This window comes from Mus pahari, chromosome 1 (genome assembly GCF_900095145.1).
Source record: "Mus pahari chromosome 1, PAHARI_EIJ_v1.1, whole genome shotgun sequence".
In the NCBI taxonomy this organism is placed as follows: domain Eukaryota; kingdom Metazoa; phylum Chordata; class Mammalia; order Rodentia; family Muridae; genus Mus; species Mus pahari.
In genome coordinates, this window is record NC_034590.1 from 84,302,523 (window position 1) to 84,326,867 (window position 24,345).

At 36.4% G+C, this 24,345-nt stretch overlaps 2 protein-coding genes across 3 annotated transcripts in view; one reads left to right on the forward strand and one right to left on the reverse strand.

Annotated features, from left to right (window-relative positions):
• The window catches only part of Pde3b (phosphodiesterase 3B), a 125,556-nt gene extending 121,218 nt beyond the window's left edge, over window positions 1-4,338 (forward strand). For both annotated transcript variants that reach the window (XM_029535460.1, XM_021197072.2), the window contains exons 15-16: window positions 826-1,126; window positions 2,242-4,338. In XM_029535460.1, coding sequence (XP_029391320.1) covers window positions 826-1,126; window positions 2,242-2,456 — 516 coding nt within the window. In that variant the 3' untranslated portion in view covers window positions 2,457-4,338. The remainder of the gene's footprint in view (window positions 1-825; window positions 1,127-2,241) is intronic.
• A 9,987-nt stretch (window positions 4,339-14,325) lies between these two features.
• LOC110332047 (vitamin D 25-hydroxylase) overlaps window positions 14,326-24,345 on the reverse strand; it is an 18,501-nt gene continuing 8,481 nt past the window's right edge. The window contains exons 2-5 of the mRNA XM_021212999.1: window positions 18,862-19,003; window positions 16,898-17,530; window positions 15,926-16,255; window positions 14,326-14,606 (exon numbers count right to left, since the gene is read on the reverse strand). Of these exons, the coding sequence (XP_021068658.1) occupies window positions 14,431-14,606; window positions 15,926-16,255; window positions 16,898-17,530; window positions 18,862-19,003 (1,281 nt within the window). The 3' untranslated portion in view covers window positions 14,326-14,430. The remainder of the gene's footprint in view (window positions 14,607-15,925; window positions 16,256-16,897; window positions 17,531-18,861; window positions 19,004-24,345) is intronic.

Below are 24,345 nucleotides of genomic sequence, written 5' to 3' on the forward strand. Positions count from 1 at the left end.
CCTTGACCCTAATAGCCATGCATTATCAAAATGTTCATAAAGTTAAAATTCCGGTCTTAGAAAATAGGAGTAATGAAGTGGAGCTTGTTGGATCATGCATATTTATTCCATGTTATATTGTAAAGGACATTTATCTTAGGCACACTCTTGCAAGTTACAAAATACCACACTGTGTAACCTGTTATCATTGAGAATTAGAATAGAGATATGCAAATTACATGTTTTCTTAAATTAAGGCTTCATTTATTATCCCAAATCAAATAATTTAGCATTAATTTATTTATTATAAACAATTAATGTTGATATTATAGAATATTGCAGATTGAGAGTAAAATTATTACTATTTACCTTAAAATACATTTTTTTCTCTGGTCAGCAAATATCAACTTCATATAATCAGAATATGAGAATATATTTTTAAGACTTCTCAAATGAAGAAAAGACAGAGTGACTTTTTTCCCCTCTGCTGGTAGCTGATGGAGGTCTCAGGAACAGCAGCTCATATGTACCAGCCTAACAGTAATCACTGAATCACAAATGTTTTGTGGAAAGACTATATTGATGTAGACTGTGTTTTTAAAAAATCTCAAGATACCAGGTGTGGTGGCACATACCTTTACTCCCAGGATTCAGGAGGCAGAGGCAGATGGATCCCTGTGAATTCAAGACCATCCTGGTCTACAGAGTGAGACCTATGTAGAGAGGTTCTTTTCTCAAAATACGAAAAATAAATAAAAGGAAAAAAAACCCTCAAGATAATACAGTAAACCTTAACAGTTATATTTTTAGTAGCTATAAATGCATTTTTCTTTTTGAAATTCTCAGGGAGATGAAGAAGCAACCCTGGGTCTACCCATTAGTCCCTTCATGGATCGTTCTTCTCCTCAACTAGCAAAACTCCAAGAATCTTTTATCACCCACATTGTGGGCCCCCTGTGCAACTCCTATGATGCTGCTGGCCTGCTGCCTGGTCAGTGGATAGAAGCAGAAGAGGGTGATGATACAGAAAGTGGTGGTGGTGATGATGATGATGATGATGATGATGATGATGATGATGATGATGATGATGATGATGGTGAAGAATTAGATTCAGATGATGAAGAAACAGAAGACAATCTAAATCCTAGTAAGGAAACTATGTTTTGTTTATTGCTACTAATTACAAATGTTCACTTAATTTGGATTTAGATTTTTACATCTTAGGTACAGATATGTTAAGTAACTCCTAAGTGTTCAGGTTGAACAGTTAGGTTTAGGATAACTGCTGTGTGCTGGAGCTGTGTTACTTCTATAGTACAGTGGAGACTCTTATTGAACAAAAGGAACATTTTCCAAGATGCTGTCCTCCAGTGAATGCTCGTCTGAACATCTTTGAAGTGAGCCCTAGCAGTTAGACTCCTCATCTCACGCTCTTCAAACATCAAAACAGCTGGGGAGCACAGCTTTCCAGCAGTATCACATGGACTCAGGAAAGAAATCAAGACAGTGGGGAGAAAGGAGAATAGGGCCCTTGGCTCTGAGAGAAGAACCAAGGTTTTAATATTAAGAATGAGTTATATAGCAACATAGTTTTCTGAATAAAACAATGAAATTAAGTGGAAAATTAAACCTTGTCTTTGAAACTATTAATGAAATGCCTTCTTTATTTTAAAGTAATATTTAAACTGTACCTAGCTAGACACTTTTTTTCTATGATTACTAAGAATCAGAACTATAACACAATGGGAATTTCGTTTTTATTTACTGGAGGAACCTCTCTGTTGATGCTGTCCTTCACCAGTGTTCTTCAGCAGGCTCTACTTGTATAAGTACCTCTACCACTTCTGACACACATGCCTTGTGTTTTGGGTTAGCAAGGTAGAGAACAATCTTATGCCAAATTTGGGTCAGCTGACTGACTTTTCAAAATAATGTTCCCCAGAATACTGGTAATTACATTTAATTTACTACATTCATACATTATAAACTGATTTTTAACTTTAGATTATTATGATTTTCATCTTAAAAATTTTAGTTTCTCTTCCAACCCAGTATTCTCTTTATCTCTATTTTGTTTCTTTCCAGGACTACCCCTACCACTGAGAGCTTTGTTCTGTTTAGGGTGTGATTTCCATAGTGTGAACAACACATTTATAACCTTAGAGCTTATGTAACTAGACTAGAGTGGGTACTTAGGCATTAATTGAATGGGCGATTGGGTTTTATTTGCTTTGGTATAAATGTTTGTTTTAAATTTCACAGAACCACAAAGAAGGAAAGGTAGGCGGCGAATATTTTGCCAACTAATGCACCACCTCACTGAAAACCACAAGATATGGAAGGAAATCATAGAAAAAGAAGAAAAATGTAAAGCTGAGGGGAACAAACTGCAGGTGGATAATGCCTCCTTACCTCAGGCAGACGAGATTCAGGTTATTGAAGAAGCAGATGAAGAGGAAGAACAAATGTTTGAATGAGAAGAAAACTCATGCTGAAGAAGCCTGGGGTGCTATTCCCAGGGTCATTACCTAATGCTCACTGTACTGATTCTCAACTGACCATTCCCACGTGGACACGCCTTAATACTGTGAGAGGATCCTTGCTACCCTGGCAGTTCTTTCTCCTAAGCACTTTCATTACAAACTAGAAACTGATTCTTAGAGCTTGCTGCAGTTGAGCTGCAAAGCCTTCCTCAAAGCCTTCACTGGTGTGTAAATAGTGTGTCATAATGCTGCTTTGCTGGGTAGTGAGCTCTTATTTCTCATGATGAGGGAGGGGAGGCTAAAACTGAAAAGTCAAGTGACTTCGGTTTTTGAAGTAACCATATTTCTTTTATGAAAACAGGATTCATCTTGTATTTCCAAATATATCTTTTATGTCTTTGTTTGGGGGTGGGGTGGCGTAAGATACAAACCTCTATGCTTAATACAAAAATGAATTCATTGTGGCCTTTCTGAGTGATTTCTGCTCGTGGCAGTATACTGTTCAATGTGGTTCTCCTGGCTTCATCGATGAAGGACTGAGGACCTTTGTTATACTTAACAAAACCCAGATGCATCAATTTCTGATGCTTTTTATTGTTCTGTATAATCTACTTATGTGTTTTATTTCTGCCTAAAGTATTCAGGTTTGCTATGGACATCAGAAGTCTGAATTCTGTTCTTACTGATTTTGTTCCATGGTTGAATTTTAAAAGTGTATAACAATGAAGGAGCTTTATTCTTTATTCAAATCTGTTCTTATTTTTATTCTTTCTCAGGATAAGAAATTTTAAACAGTTATTATAAACATGGCATAGATTTGCCAGAGCAAAAACATTGTCTTAATATTGATATTACCTTTTATGAAATGAGCAACATTTTATTTTAATTAGAGCCAAGAAAAAGGAGATGGCCATCTTTTGCCTTAATGGAAAATCAAATGAAACCAATCCCATCGAAGATATTGCCTAAATAATTAGTTATCTTTAGATATATGTCTTAGGTGTCTAGTAAAATTGACATTTTTTTGTTGTTAATATCTTTCTGCTTCAAGAGTACATGGCAGAGACGACACATTACTATGTAGTAATACTACAGCCCCACAGACTGAATTTTGAAGTAAAGTACATAATGAGAATGCATATTAATTTTTAATAAATTGCTATAAAATAAATATGCTATGAATAGTTCAATAAATAATTCCATAAATGCATATAAAATAATTTACTAAGAAAACAGGCCACATTTATAATGTTTATATAATTTCATTAGAGTGCGGCTATGTGCCATAGTTGTGAAAAATTATTGAAGTTATACAAAGCAACCAAAATGATACCATAATGGTAAACTGGTTTCTTATTATCCTTTAAGACCATACAAAATTTTGGAGCCATTGAACTTTGTGCACAGTTAACTGTCAGTTTCCACAGTATTTCCTATATAGTGTGATGCTTGAATTTCTTACCTGCCTAAGATATTTGGGTTGTCTACAAGGCCGCAGTTAAAGATTGATTAGAGTACTGGTATTTTTTGATCCTATAGGTATCATATTTAATGAATCACTACACTTTATTTATTAAACATGTTGAGTGCTGAGTTCCTTCCTTTCCTTTGCTACCACAACTACATCATTTGTAAACTGGTCCCACCATATATTACTAAGTAATAAAATTTTAACTGATAATCTATTGAACTTGCATTTATATAATCCAGTGTGTATATTTCTCTAAAATGTGTTTTATATCCTATGGAAATATATTTATTCTGTTACTTTCTTTCAAACAGAAAATATATAAGCGTGTTTAAGTTCATAAATGTATAGACATGTATTATCAGAATCAAGTCTCTAAACTGTTATGTTATTTAAAGTTCACATTGGAATAATTTATTTTTAAATTCTTCTTGAAAGAAGTACATTTTTCTTCTAAAAGTGTTACTGGGAACTCATTTGAAAGTAATCCTTAAATTATTCAACCCTTGCTTAGTAAATATAAATGGTATCATCTCAAAGAAATTAAAATTATTAAAATAATCTATGCAAAAATGTAAATATCAGGATTGCAAGTCATGACTATGAGAATATATTAAATATTTAACATACTTTTGTTAGGTGGAGTCCTACGTGAGGAATTTTCATAAACCTTATAAATCTTTCTGTGGTGTGAAGATAGAATTGAGTGCCATTAGCCTGCTGTGTGAATACTCGACCACATCAGCTTCTAGCTCATCTTACAGTTTTTATTTTGTTTGCTGTAGAATCAGATTAAATTTTAATAGGATTTTATCAGACATCTGCTATTGTAATTCTTTGGTATTATAAATATACATAACACTGTAAAGATCTGTACTGACACAATTTTTTTCCTCTATGGAAATCTATTTTTTGTGGTTGTTATTTGATTGTTTGAAATCTTTTTCCCTGTCACTATTCTTTCCTTTTTTGCTGTTGGCCTGTCTGCTTATTTTTGTAAGAGTCTGGCATTACTTAAGTAATCAAAAATTCTCACTCTCCCTGTATTACAACAGATAGAAACAAACTTTACAAAAGAGATGAGTAGAACTAATTGGTTCCTTTATTACAGTTGCTCATCCACTACAAACAGCGTTGAAGGGTCTGTGGGATAGGTAGTACACGGATGGAGAACTTCTCAGGAGAAAGGAACATTTTACACTGAGTGCAGAAGAATTCAGTTAGTTTTGATATGATTGGAGTAAGAGAGAAACAATAAGAAACAATACAAATTGGCTCAGAATAGGAGAAACCATTTCCACATTGGAGAAAACAAGAGTTTTAGGCTTACAGGATATAGAGTATAAGAAGAGGAACTGATTAATGAGGAGGGATGATGGCTAATGATGTCCCTTCTGTAGTATGGTATGCCATTTAAATGGGCCCCAGCCAACCAGAAGAGCGGGAACATATCACCACCAAATATGGACCTGTTTACCACAAGCTCCATAGCCAACAGGTGCCATCTTTAAGGTGCGGCTTCGGGTAGCCCAGGGGAGGGGCCATGGCCTCCTACAAGAACCCACACAGTGGAAGGAGAGAACTCACACAACTTGTCTTCTGATCTCGTGTGTGTGTGTGTGTGTGTGTGTGTGTGTGTGTGTGTGAACGCCAGAATACCACAGGTTAAAACATTTTGGAAAGGAAACAAAGGTGGCGCTATGATAGATTAATTAACATACTTTCCCATCATAGAGCTACTCTAGGAGAAATGTTACTGTGTGTTTTACTTTTGTTTTTTTTTTTTTTTTTTTTTTCCGAGACAGGGTTTTTCTATGTAGCCCTGGCTGTCCTGGCACTCATTCTGTAGTCCAGGCTGGCCTGGAACTCTGCCTCCCAAGTGCTGGGATTAAAGGTGTGCACCACCACTGCCTGGCCAGTGTTTTACATATTTTAACAGAGTGTACTGAAGTGGTGGTTGTTCATCTTTGAAAATATTCTCTCTTGCAGTTCTGTGGTCTTCCTGGCAGTATCGTAAGAGACATGACCCAGAACAGCCACCAGCTGCCTGAGAACTTCCTCCTCCATGAAGTACCTCCACTCAAGTAAAACCACATCCTGGCCTAGTTGGCCATCAATTGGAGGAGAGGCCCTTGGTCTTGCAAAGATTCTATGACCAAGTATAGGGGAATGCCAGGGCCAGGAAGCAGGAGTGGGTGGGTTGGGGAACAGGGAGGGGGGATGGTGTAGGGGATTTTCGGAGAGGAAACTAGGAAAGGGGATAGCATTTGAAATGTAAATGAAAAAATATCTAATAAAATATTGATTTTTGGAGAACCTGGTAGGTCAATAATGCTGAGGTATTTTCAATAACTCATTTGGAAATGCACAATAAAAGCAAAAATTGAAATTAAAAAAAAAAAAACCCAATCATCCTTAGTTTTGCTACAAAAAGGAATTTCAGGATGAGCGAGTATGAAGCAGGGTCAGGGTTTATTAAAGAGATTTTATAAATGATTTAAGCATAGGGGTTAATTGAAAGAGAGGCACCTAACGCAGGGAAAAGATAAGATACCCACATGTGAGTAGGCTTCCTAAGGAAGATTGATCCTAAGTATCTTAGCAGTAGTCATATATACTATTTGGGTTGCTTTCATATTACATCTCAAGTGTTGTTAAGAAATGTTTTCCTTCCCTGTGGGTTTTTTTTTTTTAAACAAATGAAATTATAAGGTGGCACTGAAGGTGCTATCAGTGGAATTACCATCTGATAAAATAAAAACAGGGTTTGCAAGGGTTACACAGAGTTTAAGACATGTCCTATATTATAAATGAACTTTCTTGTGATATTCCCAGGAAAGTAATTTTATAGCTGGGAACTGAAAATGCCTTATACACTTACACCTTAAAAATGATTCATTACACTTGGGAGGCAGAGGCAGGCGAATTTCTGAGTTTGAGGCCAGCCTGGTCTACAGAGTGAGTTCCAGGACAGCCAGAGCTACACAGAGAAACCCTGTCTCGAAAAACAAAACAAACAAAAATGATTCATCGCTATTTGAACCTTCTTATTTTAAAAATTCCTATACAGGCTCTGAAGAAGAGATGACTCAGCAATTAAGAGCTTGTTCTGCTCTTGGTGAAGACCTGAGTTCAGTTCCCAGTGCCAACATTGAGCAGCTCACAACTACCTATAACTCCAGCTCCAGGATTTCTGATATCCCCTTCTGGCCTCATGGGCACATGAACACACTCCTACACATTAAAATAAAACAAAGCAAAAAACCCCTTTAACAAAATCCGATATATACTAAAATTTCTGTGTTGGCAACTTTTGCAGTGAATGTTAATTGTTCTGGAATTCTTGACTCTCCTGGCAATAGGGTTCAACTAGACTGCATGAGGAGTACTTTTTCTTCCCATGTCTGTATGTATGTTCCTTTCTGTCCTGTCTCAAAACCACTTAGCCAACAACAACAATTTCTGGAGACCTGACAGTACCATGGACAACCAGGTGAGACCCCCTCCTCCCCAATAGCCTGCATGCACACCTACTAGCCATAAACTGCATCCTGGCCCCCCTCCCCCTTTTCTATTTTCTGGCCCACAATTCTGTCTGCTTTCCCAGAGGCCACTCTGATACCACCCAAAACCTCAGAAGCCACACAGACCAGAAAACCTCAAAGGAGACGCCCTACTGGACCTGAAGATGCACTAGTCACCAGAATCCCAGGCCACTCAGTCCAGAAGACAGAAAGGGAACAGAAACGGGGGGATTGGGGGAGTGGATGTGTACATTAAAAAGAAAAAAAAAACACCCCTCCAACAAAGATAAACTCAGAAATCGACACTCATAATAACTACAAAATCTAGATGACTAAATGCCAGTGTAAGAATAAGAGTCAGGGAAACATGGCATTACCAGAGCCTAGCTATCCTACTACAGCAAGCCCTGAGTATCCTAACATACCTGAGAAGCATAATGATATTAATTCTCATCTTATGAAGATGATAGAGACCTTAATTAAAGAGGAAATGAATAAATTCCTTAAAGAAATACAGGAAAATACAATCAAATAGGTGAAGAAAGTGAATAAAACTGTTCAAGACCTGAAGATGGAAATAGAAACAATAAAGAAAACATAAATTAAGGGAAACCTAGAGATGGAAAATCTAGGTAACCAACAGAATACAAGAGATGGGATAAAATCTCAGGTATAGAAAATATATGATAGAAGAAATTGATAATTTGGTCATGGAAAATGTTAAATCTAAAAAGGTTTTGAGACAAAACATCCAGGAAATTTGGGACACTCTAAAGGGACCAAATCTGAGAATAATAGGAATAGAAGTAATTTCCCAGCTCAAAGGCCCAGAAAATATAACAAAATCATAGAAGAAAATTTAAAGAGATGACTGTACATACAGGAAGCTTGTAGAACACCAAATAGATTGAACCAAAAAAGAAAAAAAAATCCCCCTGACAAACAATAATAAAAACACTAAATGTACAGAACAAAGACTATTAAAAGCTGCAAATGAAAAAAAATCCAAGTAACATATTTAAATGCAGACCTATTAGAATTATACTCAACACAGACTAAAAGGCAGCAGAGCCTGGACAGATGTATTGCAGTCTCTCTGAGATCGCAGATGACAGCCCTGACTACTATACTCTTCACAGCAAAACTTTCAATCAGCATAGAGGGAGAAAACAATATATTTCATGACAAAACTAAACAATGTCCACAAATCCAGCCCTTCAGAAAATACTATTTAACTGCACCTAAGAAAACACAGGAAATACATTTACACCAGCAAAACCAAAAGAAGGGAAATACACATACACATACTCTACCATCAACATTAAAAGCAGGAATTAATCATTGGTCTTTAATTTCTCTCAAAATCAATGAACCCAATTCCCCAATAAAAAGACAATCAGAATGGATGAGCAAACAGGATCCATCATTCAACTGCATTCAAGAAAGATACCTCAACATCATAGATAGGCATCACCTCAGTAAGGGCTGGAAAAATATTTTTCAAGCAAATGGACACAAGATGCAAACTAGAGTAGCCATTCTAATATCTAATAAAATAGACTTCCAACCAAAATTAGTAAAAAGAGATGAAAGATGCTTCATACTAATTAAAGGAAAAATCTACCAAGATGACATCTCCATTCTAAATATCTATGTCCCAAATACAATGGCATCCACATTTGTAAAAGAAACTACTAAAGCAGCATAAACCACACATTTAACCTCACACACAGTTGGGAGATGTCAACACCCAACTTTCACCAATTAACATATCATCCAGACACAAACTAAACAGAGATAATGGAACTAACAGATATTATGACTCAAATGGACCTAACATATCTACACAATACCCGACCCAAATACAAAAGAATAAACATTTGTCTCAGCATCTCACAGGACCTTCTCCAAAATTGACCATATAACTAACTGGTCACAAAGCAAGTCTTAACAGATACAAGACAATTAAAATAGCCCCTGAATCTTCTCAGACCACCATGGATTAAAGCTGAACTTCAAAAACAACAGAAAGTCTACAAACTCATGAATCTGAACTCTCTATGCAATGACCACTGAGTCAAGGAAGAAATAAAGACTTTCTAGAATTCAATTAAAATGAATGCACAACATACCCAAATTTTCTGGACGCAAAGCAGTATTAAGAGGAAATTTCATACCAGTGCCTTCATAAAAAAATTTAGTGAGATCTCATACTAGCAACTAAACAGTGTACCTGAAAGGTCTAGAACAAAAATAAGTAAACACATCCAAGAGGAGTAGATGACAGGAAATAATCATATACAGGACTGAAATCAATAAAATAGAAACAAAGAGAACAATACAAAGATCAATGAAACAGAGTTGGTTCTTTGAAAAAAATCAAGAAGATAGAGAAGCCCATAGCCAAACAAACTAAAAGCCACAGAGAGAATATCCAAATTAACAAAATCAAAAATGAAAAGAGAAAATAACAGATACTGAAGAAACCCAAAGAATCATTAGGTCATACTTCAAATTTTCTGTACTTCACAAAATTGTAAAGTCTAGACAAAATGGATGATTTTCTTGATAAATACCACTTAAGAAACTTAAAAATACTGGGTAAAAAACAAATATAAGTAGACCTTTAAACCCTAAAAAAATAGAAGCAATAATAAAAAGTCTCCCAACCAACAAAGCCCAGGGCCAGATGGTTTTAGTTTAACAAAATTCTACCAGACCTTCAAACAAGAGTCCCCTTTAAATTGTTCCATAAAATAGAAACAGAATGAATACTGCCAAATTCATTTTATGAGGCCAGAATCACCCTGATACCTAAACTACTCAGACTCAAGAAAGAGATTTTCAGACTAATCTCCCTTATGAACATTGATGCAAAAATACTCAATAAAATACTCACAAACCCAATGTAAGAACACATCAAAAACATTATCCACCATGATCAAGTAGGCTTCAGACCAGAGATTCAGAGATGATTCAACATATGAAAATCCATCATTGTTAATCCTCCATATAAACAAACTGAAAGAACAACAACAGCAAAACCCACATGAATAAGTCATTAGATGCTTAAAAAGCCTTTGACAAACAAAATCCAACACCCTTTCATGATAAACGTAGTCTTGGAGAGATCAGGGATTCAGGCCAATACCTAAACACAAGAAAGACAATATACAGTAAGTTGATAACCAACATAAAATTCAATGGAGACAAATATAAAGAAATTCCAGTAAAATCAGGGACAAGAGAAGGCTGACCACTATCCATATTTATTCCATATAGAATAGTTTTATCTAGGGCAATAAATAAGACAACTGAAGGATATTAAAGGGATATAAACTGGAAAGGAAGAGGCAAATATTACTATTCGAAAATGATAGTATACATGAGTGACCCCCAAAACTCCACCAGCATACTCCTACAGCTGATAAACACCTGGATATAAACTTTTTAAAAATTCAGTAGTCCTACCATATAGAAACAATAACTTGGCCGAGAAAGAAATTAGGGAAACAACATGCTAGCCACAAATAATAAATATATCTTATTGTAACTCTAACCAAGGAAGTGAAACACCTGTATGACAAGAACTTCAAGTCTTTGAAGAAAGAAATTGAAGAAGATATCAGAAGATGGAAAGATCTCCCATACTTATGGATCAGTATGATTAACATAAATAAAATTTTACATAAATAAAATTAACATAAATAAAATTTTGCCATTCTACCAAAAGCAATATACAGATTCAATACGATTCCTGTTAAAATTCCAACACAAATCTTTACAGGCTTTAAAGAACAATACTCAACTTCATATGGAAAAACAAAAAACCCAGGATAACTAAACAATTCTGTACAATAAAAGAACCTCTGGAAGTATCACCATCCCTAATTTCAAGCTGTACTACAGTGCAACAGTAATAAAAACTTCTTTGCATTGGCATAAAAACAGACATACTGATCAATGGAATCAAACTGAAGAACCAGAAGTCAATCTACACATCTATGGATACTTGATTTTTGACAAAGAAGTCAAAGCTATATGCAATGCAAAACAAAAAACAAACAAACAAAAACAAAGCACATCTTCAACAAATGGTGCTGGTCCAAATGGATGTATGCATGCAGAAGAATGCAAATAGATTCATATCAATCACTCTGCACAAAACTCAAGTCCAAGTGGACCAAAGACCTCAATGTAAAACCATATACACTAAATCTGATAGAAAAGAATATGGGAAGTAGATTTGAATGCATTGGCACAGGAGACTATTTCCTGAAAAGAACACCAACAGCATAGGTACTAAGATAATAAAAGAGACCTCATGAAACTGAAAAGCTTCTGAAAGGCAAATGGCACAGTCAAAGGACAAAATGGCAACCTGCAAAATGGGAAAAGAGTTTCACTAACTCCATATTAGACAGAGGGTGACATCCAAAATATATATTAAAAAACTCAAGAAACTAGACATTAACAAACCTGGTAACCCAACTAAAAAATGGTGTACAGATTTACACAGAATTCTTTGTTGGGCCCCATTTTGGCCCTGGTTTGGGCCTGAAGGACAAACCCAAGCTTAGCTGGAGTTTTGAGCCATGCCTCAGTCACTTCCATATGGGGTGACTCAGCAAGACCTGTTTGGCCCTGCCTCTGCCCAGCCAGTGCTGATGTAGAGCTTTGCCACTGGCCCTGTAGGTCACTCCATACCCCCCCGTCACCCTTCCCTGCCTCCTACATCATCTTAACCCACCAAAAATCCCCCTCCCTATGTTCCAAACTTATATAAGGGAGAGTCTGATGCCATAAAGTTGAGTTCCTGCTTTGACAAGACTCTCCGTTCAGTGTATTTCTTTTGGGCTGTCAACATTCGTCTTCCCGATCAGCCCCAGAGGAGACCCCAGCGGGACCACGGTGGGCCCCTCTCCTCTCGTCTGGACCTGCAATTCTTGACAGAGGAATCTCTAATAGCTGAGAAGTTCATAAAGAAATGTTCAAAATTCTTAGTCATCAGGAAAATACAAATCAAAATAAATCTGAGATTCCATCTTACACCTGTGAGAATGGTTAAGATCAAAACTTCAAGGGACAGTTCATGCTAGTGAGGATGTAGAGCAAGAAGAACACTTCTCTATTGCTGGTGGGAGTGCAAACTTGTACATTCACTTTGGAAATAAAATTTTCAGTTTCTTGGAAAACTGGGAATACCCAGCTATACCACTCCTGGTCATACACCCAAAGGAAGCTCCACCATACCACAAAGACACTTGGTAAACTATGTTGACAGTAGCCTTATTTGTAATATTTGGAAACAACCTTGATATCTCTCAATTGAGGAATAAAGAAAATGTGGTACATTTACACAATGGAGTATTGCTCAGCTATTAAAAACAAGGACATCATGAAGTTTGCAGGCAAATGGAACTAGAAAAAATTATCCTGAGTGAGGTAGCCTCGACCCAGAAAGACATACCTGGTATGTACTCAACTCATTAGCGAATATTAGCTACTAAAGTAAACGATAGCCAAGCTACAAAACAAAGACTCAAAGAAGCTAAGTAACAAAGAGGGCCCAAGGTGGGACCCTTACAGAGAAGGGAAAATAGATTAGACATCAGAGGAGGATGTAGGGAGGGGACTAGGTGAGAGAGGGGATGGGCACAGGAGGAGTGCAGTGAGGGGGAAGATGGAGGGAGAGTATAATGGGAAAGATAACTGGATGGAGGTTGGGAGAGCATCACTGAAACAAAAAACTTAGGACAATGGAAATTCCCAGGGCCACAAAACCTTAGACATACTATTTTTCCTGCCTACAAGACACACAGAGATAAAGATGGAACAGAATTTGAGGAAAGGGTCAACCAATGACTGGCCCAGCTTGAGATCCATGCCATGAGCAGGAGCCCAGTCTTCACACTCTTAATGATATCCTGCTATACCTGGATACAGGAGCTTAGCATAACTGTCATCAGAGAAGCTTCACCCAGAAACTGATAGAAACTGATGCAGACATGCACAGGAAAACATTAAGTGAAGCTTGGGGAATCCTGCGGAAGAGCTGGAGGAAGGATTAAAGGAGCCAGAGGGGTGCAGGACATCACAAGAAAACCTGCAGAATCAACTAACCTGGGACCATAGCTGCTCACAGACTGAACTGTCAATGAGAGAGCCTGCAAGGGATGGACCTATGCTGTCTGTACATATGTAACAGTTGTGCAGCTGGCTCTTCATTTGAGACTCCTAAAGTGGGAGCAGGGGCTTGGTCTGACTCCTAGGTCTTCCCTTTCTTGAGAAGAAGGGGAAGTGGAGGGATGGGGAAAAGGTGAGGTTAGAGGAAGGGACTGGAAGAGAGGAGAGAGAAGTTTTGATCAGGATGTAAATAAATAATTCAATCATGAATCATCTATGCTATACCAACCTTAATCCTTTCATATTACCTCTAAATTTCCATTTCTTTGTATGTTTGCCTAGGATTTTTTTTTCCCTTGGAACTAGAAATATCTTAATACATCAGATACCAAAAACTCCTAATTTGAACCACAGAACTAGGACATTTTTACCAGATAATGAAATTTAAAGTTAAATACACGTTCTTCCTACTTTTAAAAAAGACTATTTCTATTATTTTTAATTATGTGTATGTGTGGGGGAATACATCTCACCATTAAGGGTGTTAGTTAGGGAGTAAAGTTCCTTAAGATGGAGACAGATGAGAAGAACCTTATACTAGCAAGAGCTTTGTTTAGAGCATCCATGGCCCTTCTAAGTATCTTCATAACACCTGTACCTTTGTGCTGTTCAATACACTCTACAATAAGAATTCATGGAAGTTTGAAAAATAACATAATTAATGCTTGTTATTGCTCTAGTACTATTTTAAACAGTGTATTTGTGTTCACTTGGCTTTATAAAAGTGTGGCTTTGGCCCAAGCACCATTATTGATTCAACCAGGTTATTCCCCAATACATTTGTGCACTTTCAGCGTCTTTCTGCACAGATGAGGTAGGGCTGGGGTTGTAATGTCATGCCCAACCTGGGCTTCAGATTTGGAACTAGTTCATGTGGAAAATGCAAATGAAATTGCTGAAGTAATGATGTAAAAAACAAGAACATTTCCATCCGAGCCAGCTGTTCTCCAAGACAATGTCTTCTCCCTGAACAGAAAAGGCAAATGTTTAAAGACCATTTACTAAAATTAATATCTAATATTTGGGTGGCATTCAGGAAACTGGGAAATTAAAGTATGTTAGAAGATATGTATTTTGAGAGGAGTTTCTCAAATCTCAAAGATTAGAAACTATTACTTCATTGAAGAAACATATCCCTTTATTTCCTTTTATCAGATCATGGGCTTTAAAATTTTTGATTCCATCTCTGACTTCTCTGCATAATGTAATAGAGCATATGGCAGACTACAGAAGGTCTTTGAGGTATGACATTTTGTTTTTATTGATCCAAGGGAAGTCCATTTCAACTGACCTACTGGATACTTTACTTAGTGATAAAGATGTAGTCCATCTTCCAAGTTCTGAGATTCGTGTTCTATTTCCTAGCAGAAGCAGTATCTCCTAGTTGGAGGTGACATAATAAACTAGAAGGCAGGAGAACTAGACTCTAGCTTTACTTGGAGTTGTCTTGCTTTTCCTTTCCTTTCTATGCATTTCAGTTTCTCATACTTGTTCCTGAATTTTTTCTCTAGAAGTTTGGCAAAAACCTCTAAATTCACAAGCTAAAAAGTTCTGGAAGGAACCAGCCAGTTGCACCTTCTCAACAACTTTAGCTTTATTTAATTAACTGAGATATGTTTTGAATAGAAACAGCTGTTCATCACTTTAATGAAACCATTCTTTCCTGTAAGAATTAATGTTATTATATGAATAGGAATGGAGGACACCAAGGAAAAAATGCACTCTAAACAAATATGATCAAAACTCATATGAACACAAAGACTGAGCATGCACAAGGCCTGCATGGGTCTGCACTAAGTCCTCTGCGTTCATGTGTGCGCGCGTGCACGCACGCACATGCGCGCACACACACACACACACACACACACACACACACACACACACACACACACACACGGCTTCCAGTGCCTTCTCTGGGCTCCTTTCTAACTCTGCTATTGTTTACTCAACTATGATGTGGCAGGTTTTTATTTATTATATTTTACTTTGCTATATTTAATTATTATCCCATATAAGCCTGTTTGTTTTCTAATGAGAGACGCAAAGGGGCTGAATTGGATGGGAGGGGAGAGGGAGAGGAATAGGGGAGAGGAGAAGGAAGTTGCGATCCAGTTTTGTTATGTGAGAAAAAACCTACTTTCAATTAAAAAAAAAAACTAAAAAAAAAAAATAATGCTATGTACTCAGAATTATCTACTCTAAAACAGGTTGCTTCAAATTGAGATGCTATTAATAATGTATCATTGTTATACTTTAAAATTATATACTTGTGAATGTTTTCTTACCTAGAGAAAAAGGAATCAAAGCTTCCTTTTTAGTAAAATATCCATTGCTGTCCAGAAATCGCTCAGGATAGAACATGTCTGGGTCTTTCCAGTACTTTTCATCAAAGTGAACAGAATAAAGATTGGTAATGACTGTTGTGCCTTTAGGAATGGAATAGCCACGTACAACTGCATCTTCAGAAGTTGCATGGAAAATCCCCAGTGGAACTATATTACAGAATCTTAAAACTTCATGTAAAACTGCTTCAGTATAAGGCATTTTGCATTTGTATTCCCAAGATGGTTTCCTGTTTTGGCCCATAATTAAATCAATCTCTTTATGAACTTGTCCTGTTAGAGAAACATGTTAAATTTATTATGTAATTAGTTAAATTATATGTAAACTTATTTCTCTTTGGGGTAAAACAAATGATAAGCCATAATAAATCAATAGAATATGGGTTTATCTAGATTTGAATTTTTCATCATCTGGTACTTACATGAATTAATTATAAACCCCCCATATCTTAGTAATAACCAACACTCTGGGTAAGGTCAAAAAAGGATTATGAATAAATGTATGATCAGCCTAGAATCAGAGTAGTGTTATTATCAGCAAGTAAAATAATGAAACATTAGACCTAAAAAAGAAAAAACAGTGTCTACATTTCAGCTTTGCAGCTTCCACATACTCAACCTGTTATTTTTTATAAAATATGAATATTAAGATCCATTTTTAAGTTTTTTAAAGATACTGTCATTCTATAAAGATACTACCCTTCAGATGATTTTATTTCCTTTATTTCTTCCTTCCTTCCTTCTTCCTTAAATCTGCATTAAAATATTAGATTTAAAAATTCTAATTCTAAAATATTTTCCTTCCTGATTAGCACAGTTGGAGTTCCTAAAACTGCTTTATACATGGCCAAAGACTCTAGAGTACACATGAGCCCTATATTTAAGAAGAGACCAGGAGGTCAAGGGTATCCTTACCTTGAATATTAGGATAAAGGGCCATGAAAAGAATTGCCCAGCGGAGCACATTGGTTGTAGTTTCAGTTCCAGCAATGATGAGTTCACCCACTGAAAAAATTAGATTCTCTTTGGAAAATGTAGATAAAGGATCATTTTGACCTTGATCCATCTCATCTAAATAGGCATCAACAAAATGGTGAGGTAAATGAGGCTTTCTATTGACTGCAGCCTTTTCAATAAGTCTGGAGAGGAAATCATAGACCACATCTGCATTTCTAAATAGTCTTTGATGTTTCCCAAAAGGTAAGATGCCAATCCATGGAAACGCATTATAAAGGAAGACTGGAGCACTGGCAGCTAGTTCCACATTCTCACTAAATAACTCAATCATGTGCTGAAAATCAGTGTCTTCATAAGTGAATCGTTCTCCAAAAAGGATAAGGTTAGTTATGTTTGAAACAGCATTTGTTATCAGTTGCTTGAGGTCAAAAGGTTCACCTTTGTATGTTTCAATAGCATCAATTAAAGACCAAGTTTCTTCTAAGATTTTAGATTCAAAAGATTTTTGGCCACTTCCAAAATAATGAAAGCTGTTAACCGCCAGTCTTCTGTGATCAATCCATCCTCTGCCATATCTGGAATTGAGTAAGCCTAAAAGAAACGTATTAAAAATATTGTGTAATCCATACTTCTCTGTACCTTAAATGCTGTGGAATAAAAAAACAGAAAGGAAAAATTCAAAGATGGGTATTCAGTGATTTTACCCCCTAATTATCTAAGTACATGATTGGGTCCTAGTTGGTGGTACTCAAAATCCACAGGACATTAGATAAAGTGGGTCTCTATTCCACAAGAAAGGACTAGCAGAAAAGACCTATAATTCTCATTCTTTTACCACAATAAACTGTCCAGTCTTATGTAATTGAACACAGATGAACTATGGCTTTCATAAATCTATCACTCAGCTTTTTTAGACATAAGTTATAAAAGACAAATGGCTTTATGTTCTATGGAAAAATTTAATTTTGGATTAAGCATATGTTCCCAAACCAGAAGTTGTCGTCTGAAAGAAACTAGATTTTTACAGTTCACGTTTTTTTCTGTTAAAGGCATATGATATCGAACAATGCCAAAATTAAGGGTAGCCTTAATTTAGCATTTCTCCCTTGTTGAATATATAGTCATAAAAATCTGATCATTATTAAACCCTATAGAATGCCCATCCTTTATATTAACTCTGCAGCCTTAATTGTCAAAGTAGTAGAAATGTTCATGTAATTAAAAAAACATGAATTCAAATTTTGCTAATGTTATTATTACCTGCTGTTTAGATTATTTAAACAAGATACTAAGTTCTTCTTTGAAAGTAAGTGTGGCGGTCCATTAAAGAATTCAGAACACCATTAGTTAAAAATAAAATCAGACTGCAGTTCTATCTGATGTCAATATTCTACTTTGAAATAGTTTACTGCTGCTGCTTTCTCCTTGATTTTGTCAACTTTTGCATTTCTCCCTTGTAGAATATATAGTCATAAAAACCTGATCATTATTAAACCCTATAGAATGCCCATCCTTTATATAAACTTACAGATTACCATTTATACAGCATAGTGATGAGTAGCTAAGAAAGTGTGCTTCAGTTTCTATAAGACTGGACATGCTAGTCAGTCATTAAGTACTCAAGATTGTCATCAAAAGGAAAACTTCTGATTCACGGTGTGTGTATGTGTGTGTGTGTGTGTACCCCTAAACTGTTTGAGTACATATCAAGCACTAATTCTTGAAAAATTACTTACATTTCTTAGAATTGAATAGCAATAAAACTAGCATGCAATAGTCTAAAACATTATTGAATGCAGTCTGATGGCTCCTTAAAACCAGGTTTCACAAAGTACAAAACAATCATCTGTCTATACTAAGATTATTTTAAATAAGGAATGTGACCTAAAATAGCCTCACTGAATAGTTGAAAATAAACATACCTCCCATTTTTGTCATCTTCATGAACAAAGGAAGGCAAGGTCTATCTGCAAAAATTTCACTTTGATGAACAAGGCATTCCTTTATTATATCATAGCCATTTAGAACCACAGTTGATATGCCTCCAAGATCTAAACTGAAAATCTTTGAGAAGAAAAACAACATTCAAATAGCAAAATGTACAGAGAAACCATGATAGAATCCACATGTGACCCTATCCCTTTTAATATTTGCTACTTCTCTAAAAACATAAGGATTTGTTACTTGACAATGTTTAGACATCATGATTAATTATAATACTCCATGCCTTGAATCATCATATAAGGTATGTTGAAAAGAGTACTGGACATAGGAGGCCTGTATTCTACGTTAAGGCTTGCCATTAAATAGCTTTAATGTGATAGACAAAATAAACTTTCTGGATATTAGTATTGCCCCAGAAAATATATTTGATTTAGATACTCTATTAGGATTCATCCCATCTCAAAATATTCATTATGTAGAAATCTCATTTTACTTCCAAGACAAATGAATGACTAACACCATCTATCTATTATTATACCAGCTTGAAGTGAGGGGAGAGGATTGAGAAATCCAAAAGACAGCTTTGAAGTTTAAGCATATATCAATTGTAATCGCCTTTCTAAATACCAAGTTCTAAGGGAGTCTAACTTTAGAGGTATGATATTCAACATGTATACATAAGTAGATATCATTTAGCCAAGGGAAAAATAAAGTAGAACAATCCTCACTGGAGCAGTTTGTCACATGTTCAAGTTTGATGTTTTTTTGCTGTGATAAACACCATGACCAAAAACAACTTAGGGGAGTAAATGGTATATTTCACTTATACTTCCAGATCACAGTCAATCAAAATGGAAGTCAGGGCAGAAATCTGGAAACAGTAACCATGGAGGAATTCTGCTTATTGGCTCAGTCTCCGGCTCTATCTCTTGCTTTGTTTTACAGGACACACACACATTCCAGATTTCTTAGATGGGTTTCTATTTCTGTGATAAAACACCATAACTAAAAGCAACTTGGAGAGAAAAGAGTTCATTTGCTGTTTCACTTCCATACCTCAATACATCATTAAAGAAAATCAGAGCAGGAATGCCAGCAAAGAAGGATCTTACAGGCAGGAACTGATGCAGAGGTTATGGGGGACTGTTGCTTACTGGTTTGGTCTTCTTGGCTTGTTCTACCTGTATTCTTATAACACCCAGGACCACCAGTCCCGGGTTGGCACTGCCCACAGTGATCTCAGTCCTCTCACATCAGTCATTAATCAAGAAAATGTACCAAAGGCTTGCCCACAGGCCAATCTGGCAGGGACTTTTTCTCTATTGAGGTTCCCTCTTCCGAAATGAATGTGTCAAGCTGACCTCAAATCAAGCAGTACACTAGGGATTGTGCCCTAGCCACTGAGCCCTCCCCCATCAATCCTCAATCAAAACGATCTCTTTTGATATTCTGGAATAAACTGATTGAGACAATTCTTCAATTGAGGTTCCCTTTTCCCAGGTGTCTCTAGGTTGAGTCAAGTTAACAATAAAACTAGCCAAGACACCATATGGTCACCTCAGGTTCACTTACAAAGTCACTCCTCTTGAACTGTATTTTAGCTAAGCTCCTGTAAAGGCCTAATAAGCCATGAAAAGCCCCCCCAAATCCTTATCACTAACCTCTTAGGAATTGAGCTTCTTACAGATAAAATACTGGGATGAGCCTTATCTTTGTTCAAACAACTAAGGCAGATTTAATCATGGTACATTTTGCTTCATAAGAAAACAGGAAGTCTTAGCTAATAACAAAAGTTCTTCAGGAATAGGTCAGCAAAAGTGATAGATACCAAGAGGAAATACAATCAGTCCCACCAGAGTCATTAGCACAAGGGTGGACCCTGGAACAGAGAAGTATATACATTTAGAATCTTGAGGAAAGTGTATATTTTTACAGTAACATTAGTTCTCGGAGGCCCTGGAGGCATTTTTAGCACAAAGGGAATTGCTACCAGATAAGCCAATGAGAGATCTTTTAGTTCACAAAGAATTATTACTGATGTTTAAGGAAAAGTCTTTCACCAGAAATGAATTCAGTGAAATTTATAAGAAATGGTACCAATGCAGAAAAAAACCTAAATCATTTTGCAAGAATGGTGTAGGACCTTCTTGTTGAAAAGTACAGGATCCTTCCAGTATCTGTGCCCCAGAGTTAACACTGTGGCACAGCTCTCCATACCCAAATCCCATCTGGAGAGAGCTGGTCTCCCAGGAGAGCTATCACTCCTAGGTTCACAGGCTCACAGGAGGAACAGGCTCAAGTCAGAGACAGCAAGACCAACTAACACCAGAGATAACGAGATGGTGAGAGGCAAGAACAAGAACCTAAGTGACAGAAGTCAAGACTACTTGCCATCATCAGAACCCAGTTCTCCCACTACAGCAAGTCCTGGATACCCCAACACACCAGAAAAGCAGGATTTGGATTTAAAAATCACATCTCATGATGATGATAAAGGACTTTAAGGACATAAATAATTCCCTTAAAGAAATACAGGAGAACACAGGTAAACAAGTAGAAGCCCTTAAAGAGGAAACATAAAAATCCTTTAAAGATTTACAGGAAAACACAACCAAATAGGTGAAGGAATTGAACAAAACCATCCAGGATCTAAAAATGGAAATAGGAATAATAAAGAAGTCACAAAGGGAGACAGACAACCCTGGAGATAGAAAACCTAGGAAAGAGATCAGGAGTCATAGATGCAAGCATCACCAACAGAATACAAGAGATAGAAGAGAGAATCTCAGGTGCAGGAGATACCATAGAAAACATGGACACAACAGTCAAAGAAAATGCAAAATGCAAAAATCTCCTAACCCAAAACATCCAGGAAATCCAGGATGCAATGAAAAGACCAAATCTAATGATAATAGGTATAGAATAGAATCAAGATTCCCAACTTAAAGGGCCAGTAAATATCTTCAACAAAATTATAGAAGAAAACACCAAATGCACAAAACAAACAATGGTAAAAGCAGTAAAGTAAAGGGGTCAAGTAACATATAAAGGCAGACCTATNAGAATTACACCAGACTTCTCATCAGAGATGATGAAAGCCAGAAGATCCTGGACAGATGTCATACAGACCCTGTAGTGGCTATTCCTGGTTGTCAACTTGACTATATTTGAAATGAACTACAATCCAGAATTGGAAGGCTCACCAGTGAACCTAATTTGGAAGCTGGGAGATAGAAGTTTCTGATCTGGATCTTGGTATGGAGATCTTGAATCACAGTGGTGATTAAAGGTGTGTGGTGGCACACACCTTTAATCTGGGCTACACCTTCTGCTGGGGACCATATAAGGACATTGGAAGAAGGGAGTCGGGCTCTCGCTCTCTCGCCTTCTTGCGGTGTGGGACTCAGCAACTGCTAGATCCTTGGACTTCTATTCACAGCTACTACTGAACCATTGTTGGGATTTGGACAGTAGACTGTAAGTCATCAATAAATTCCTTTACTATATAGAGACTATCTGCAAGTTCTGTGACTCTAGAGAACCCTGACTAATACAGACCCTAAGAGAACACAAATGCTGGCCCAGGCTACCATTATACCCAGCAAAACTCTTAATTACCATAGATGGAGAAACCAATATATTCCATGACAAAAACAAATTTACACAATATCTTTCCACAAATCCAGCCCTGCAAAGGATAATAGATGGAAAATTCCAACACAGGTAATGAAACTACACCCTAGAAAAAGCAAGAAAGTAATCTTTCAACAAACCCAAAAGAAGATAGTCACACAAAATGTAATTCTACCTCTAACAACAAAAATAACAGGAAGTAACAATCGCTATTCCTTAATATCTTTTAATATCAATGGACTCAATTCCCCAATAAAAAGACATAAACAGACTGGATATGTAAACTGGACCCAGTATTTTGCTGCATACAGGAAACACGCCTCTCAGTGACAAAGGCAGACACTACCTCAGAGTAAAAGGCTGGAAAAAAAATCCAAGCAAATGGTTCCAAGAAACAAGCTGGAGTAGCCATTCTAATATTGAATAAAATTGACTTTCAACCAAAAGTTAACAAAAAAGATAAAGAAGAACACTTCATACACATCAAAGGAAAAATCTACCAAGATGAACTCTCAATTCTGAACATCTATGCTCCAAATGCAAGGGCACCCACATTCATAAAAGAAACTTTACTAAAGTTCAAAGCACACATTGAACCTCACACAATAATAGTGGGAGACTTCAATATCCCACTCTCATCAATTAACAGATCATGGAAACAGAAACACAGTAAAACTAACAGAAGTCATGGACCAAATGGATTTAACAGATATCTATAGAACATTTCATCCTAAAACAAAACAATATACCTTCTTCTCAGCACCTCATGGTATCTTCTCCAAAATTAACCACATAATTGGTAACAAAACAGGCCTCAACAGATACAAGAAGATTGAAATAATCCTATGTATCCTATCAGGTCATGGACTAAGGCTGGTCTTCAATAACAACAAAAACAACAGAAAGCCCACATATACATGGAAGCTGAACAACGATCTACTCAATGATAACTTGGTTAAAGAAGAAATAAAGAAAGAAATTAAAGACTTTTTAGAATTTAATGAAAATGAAGGCACAACATACCCAAACTTATGGGATACAATGAAAGCAGTCCTAAGAGGAAAACTCATAGCTCTGAGTGCCTCCAAGAAGAAAGTGAAGAGAGCAATCACCAGCAGCTTGACAGTACACCTGAAAGATCTAGAGCAAAAAGAAGCAAATACACCTAAGAGGAATAGAGGTCAGGAAATAATCATTCAGGGCTGGAATCATCCAAGTAGAAACAAAAAAGAACTATACAAAGAATCAACAAAACCAGGAGCTGGGTTCTTTGAGAAAATCAACAAGATAGATAAACCCTTAGCCAGACTAACCAGAGGGCACAGAAACAGTATCCAAATTAACATAATCAGAAATGAAAAGGGAGACATAACAGAAACTTAGAAAATTTAAAAACTCATTATCACCTAGTTCAAAAGCCTATACTCAACAGAACTGAAAAATCTGGATGACATGGACAATTTTCTAGACAGATATCAGGTACCAAAGATAAATCAGGATCAGATAAATCATCTAAACAGTCCCATAATTCCTAAAGAAATAGCAGCAGTTATTGAAAAAAAGTCCAGTACCAGATGGTTTTAGTGCAGTATTCAATCAGACCTTCAAAGGAGACCTAAAACCAATACTCTTCAAACTATTCCATAAAATAGAAACAGAAGAACACTGCCCAATTCGTTCTATGAAGTCACAATTATGCTTATATCTAAACCACACAAAGACCCAACAAAGAAATAGGACTTCAGATCAATTTCACTTGTGAATATCGATGCAANAATACTCAATAAAATTCTCGCAAACCAAATCCAAGAACACATGAAAACAATCAT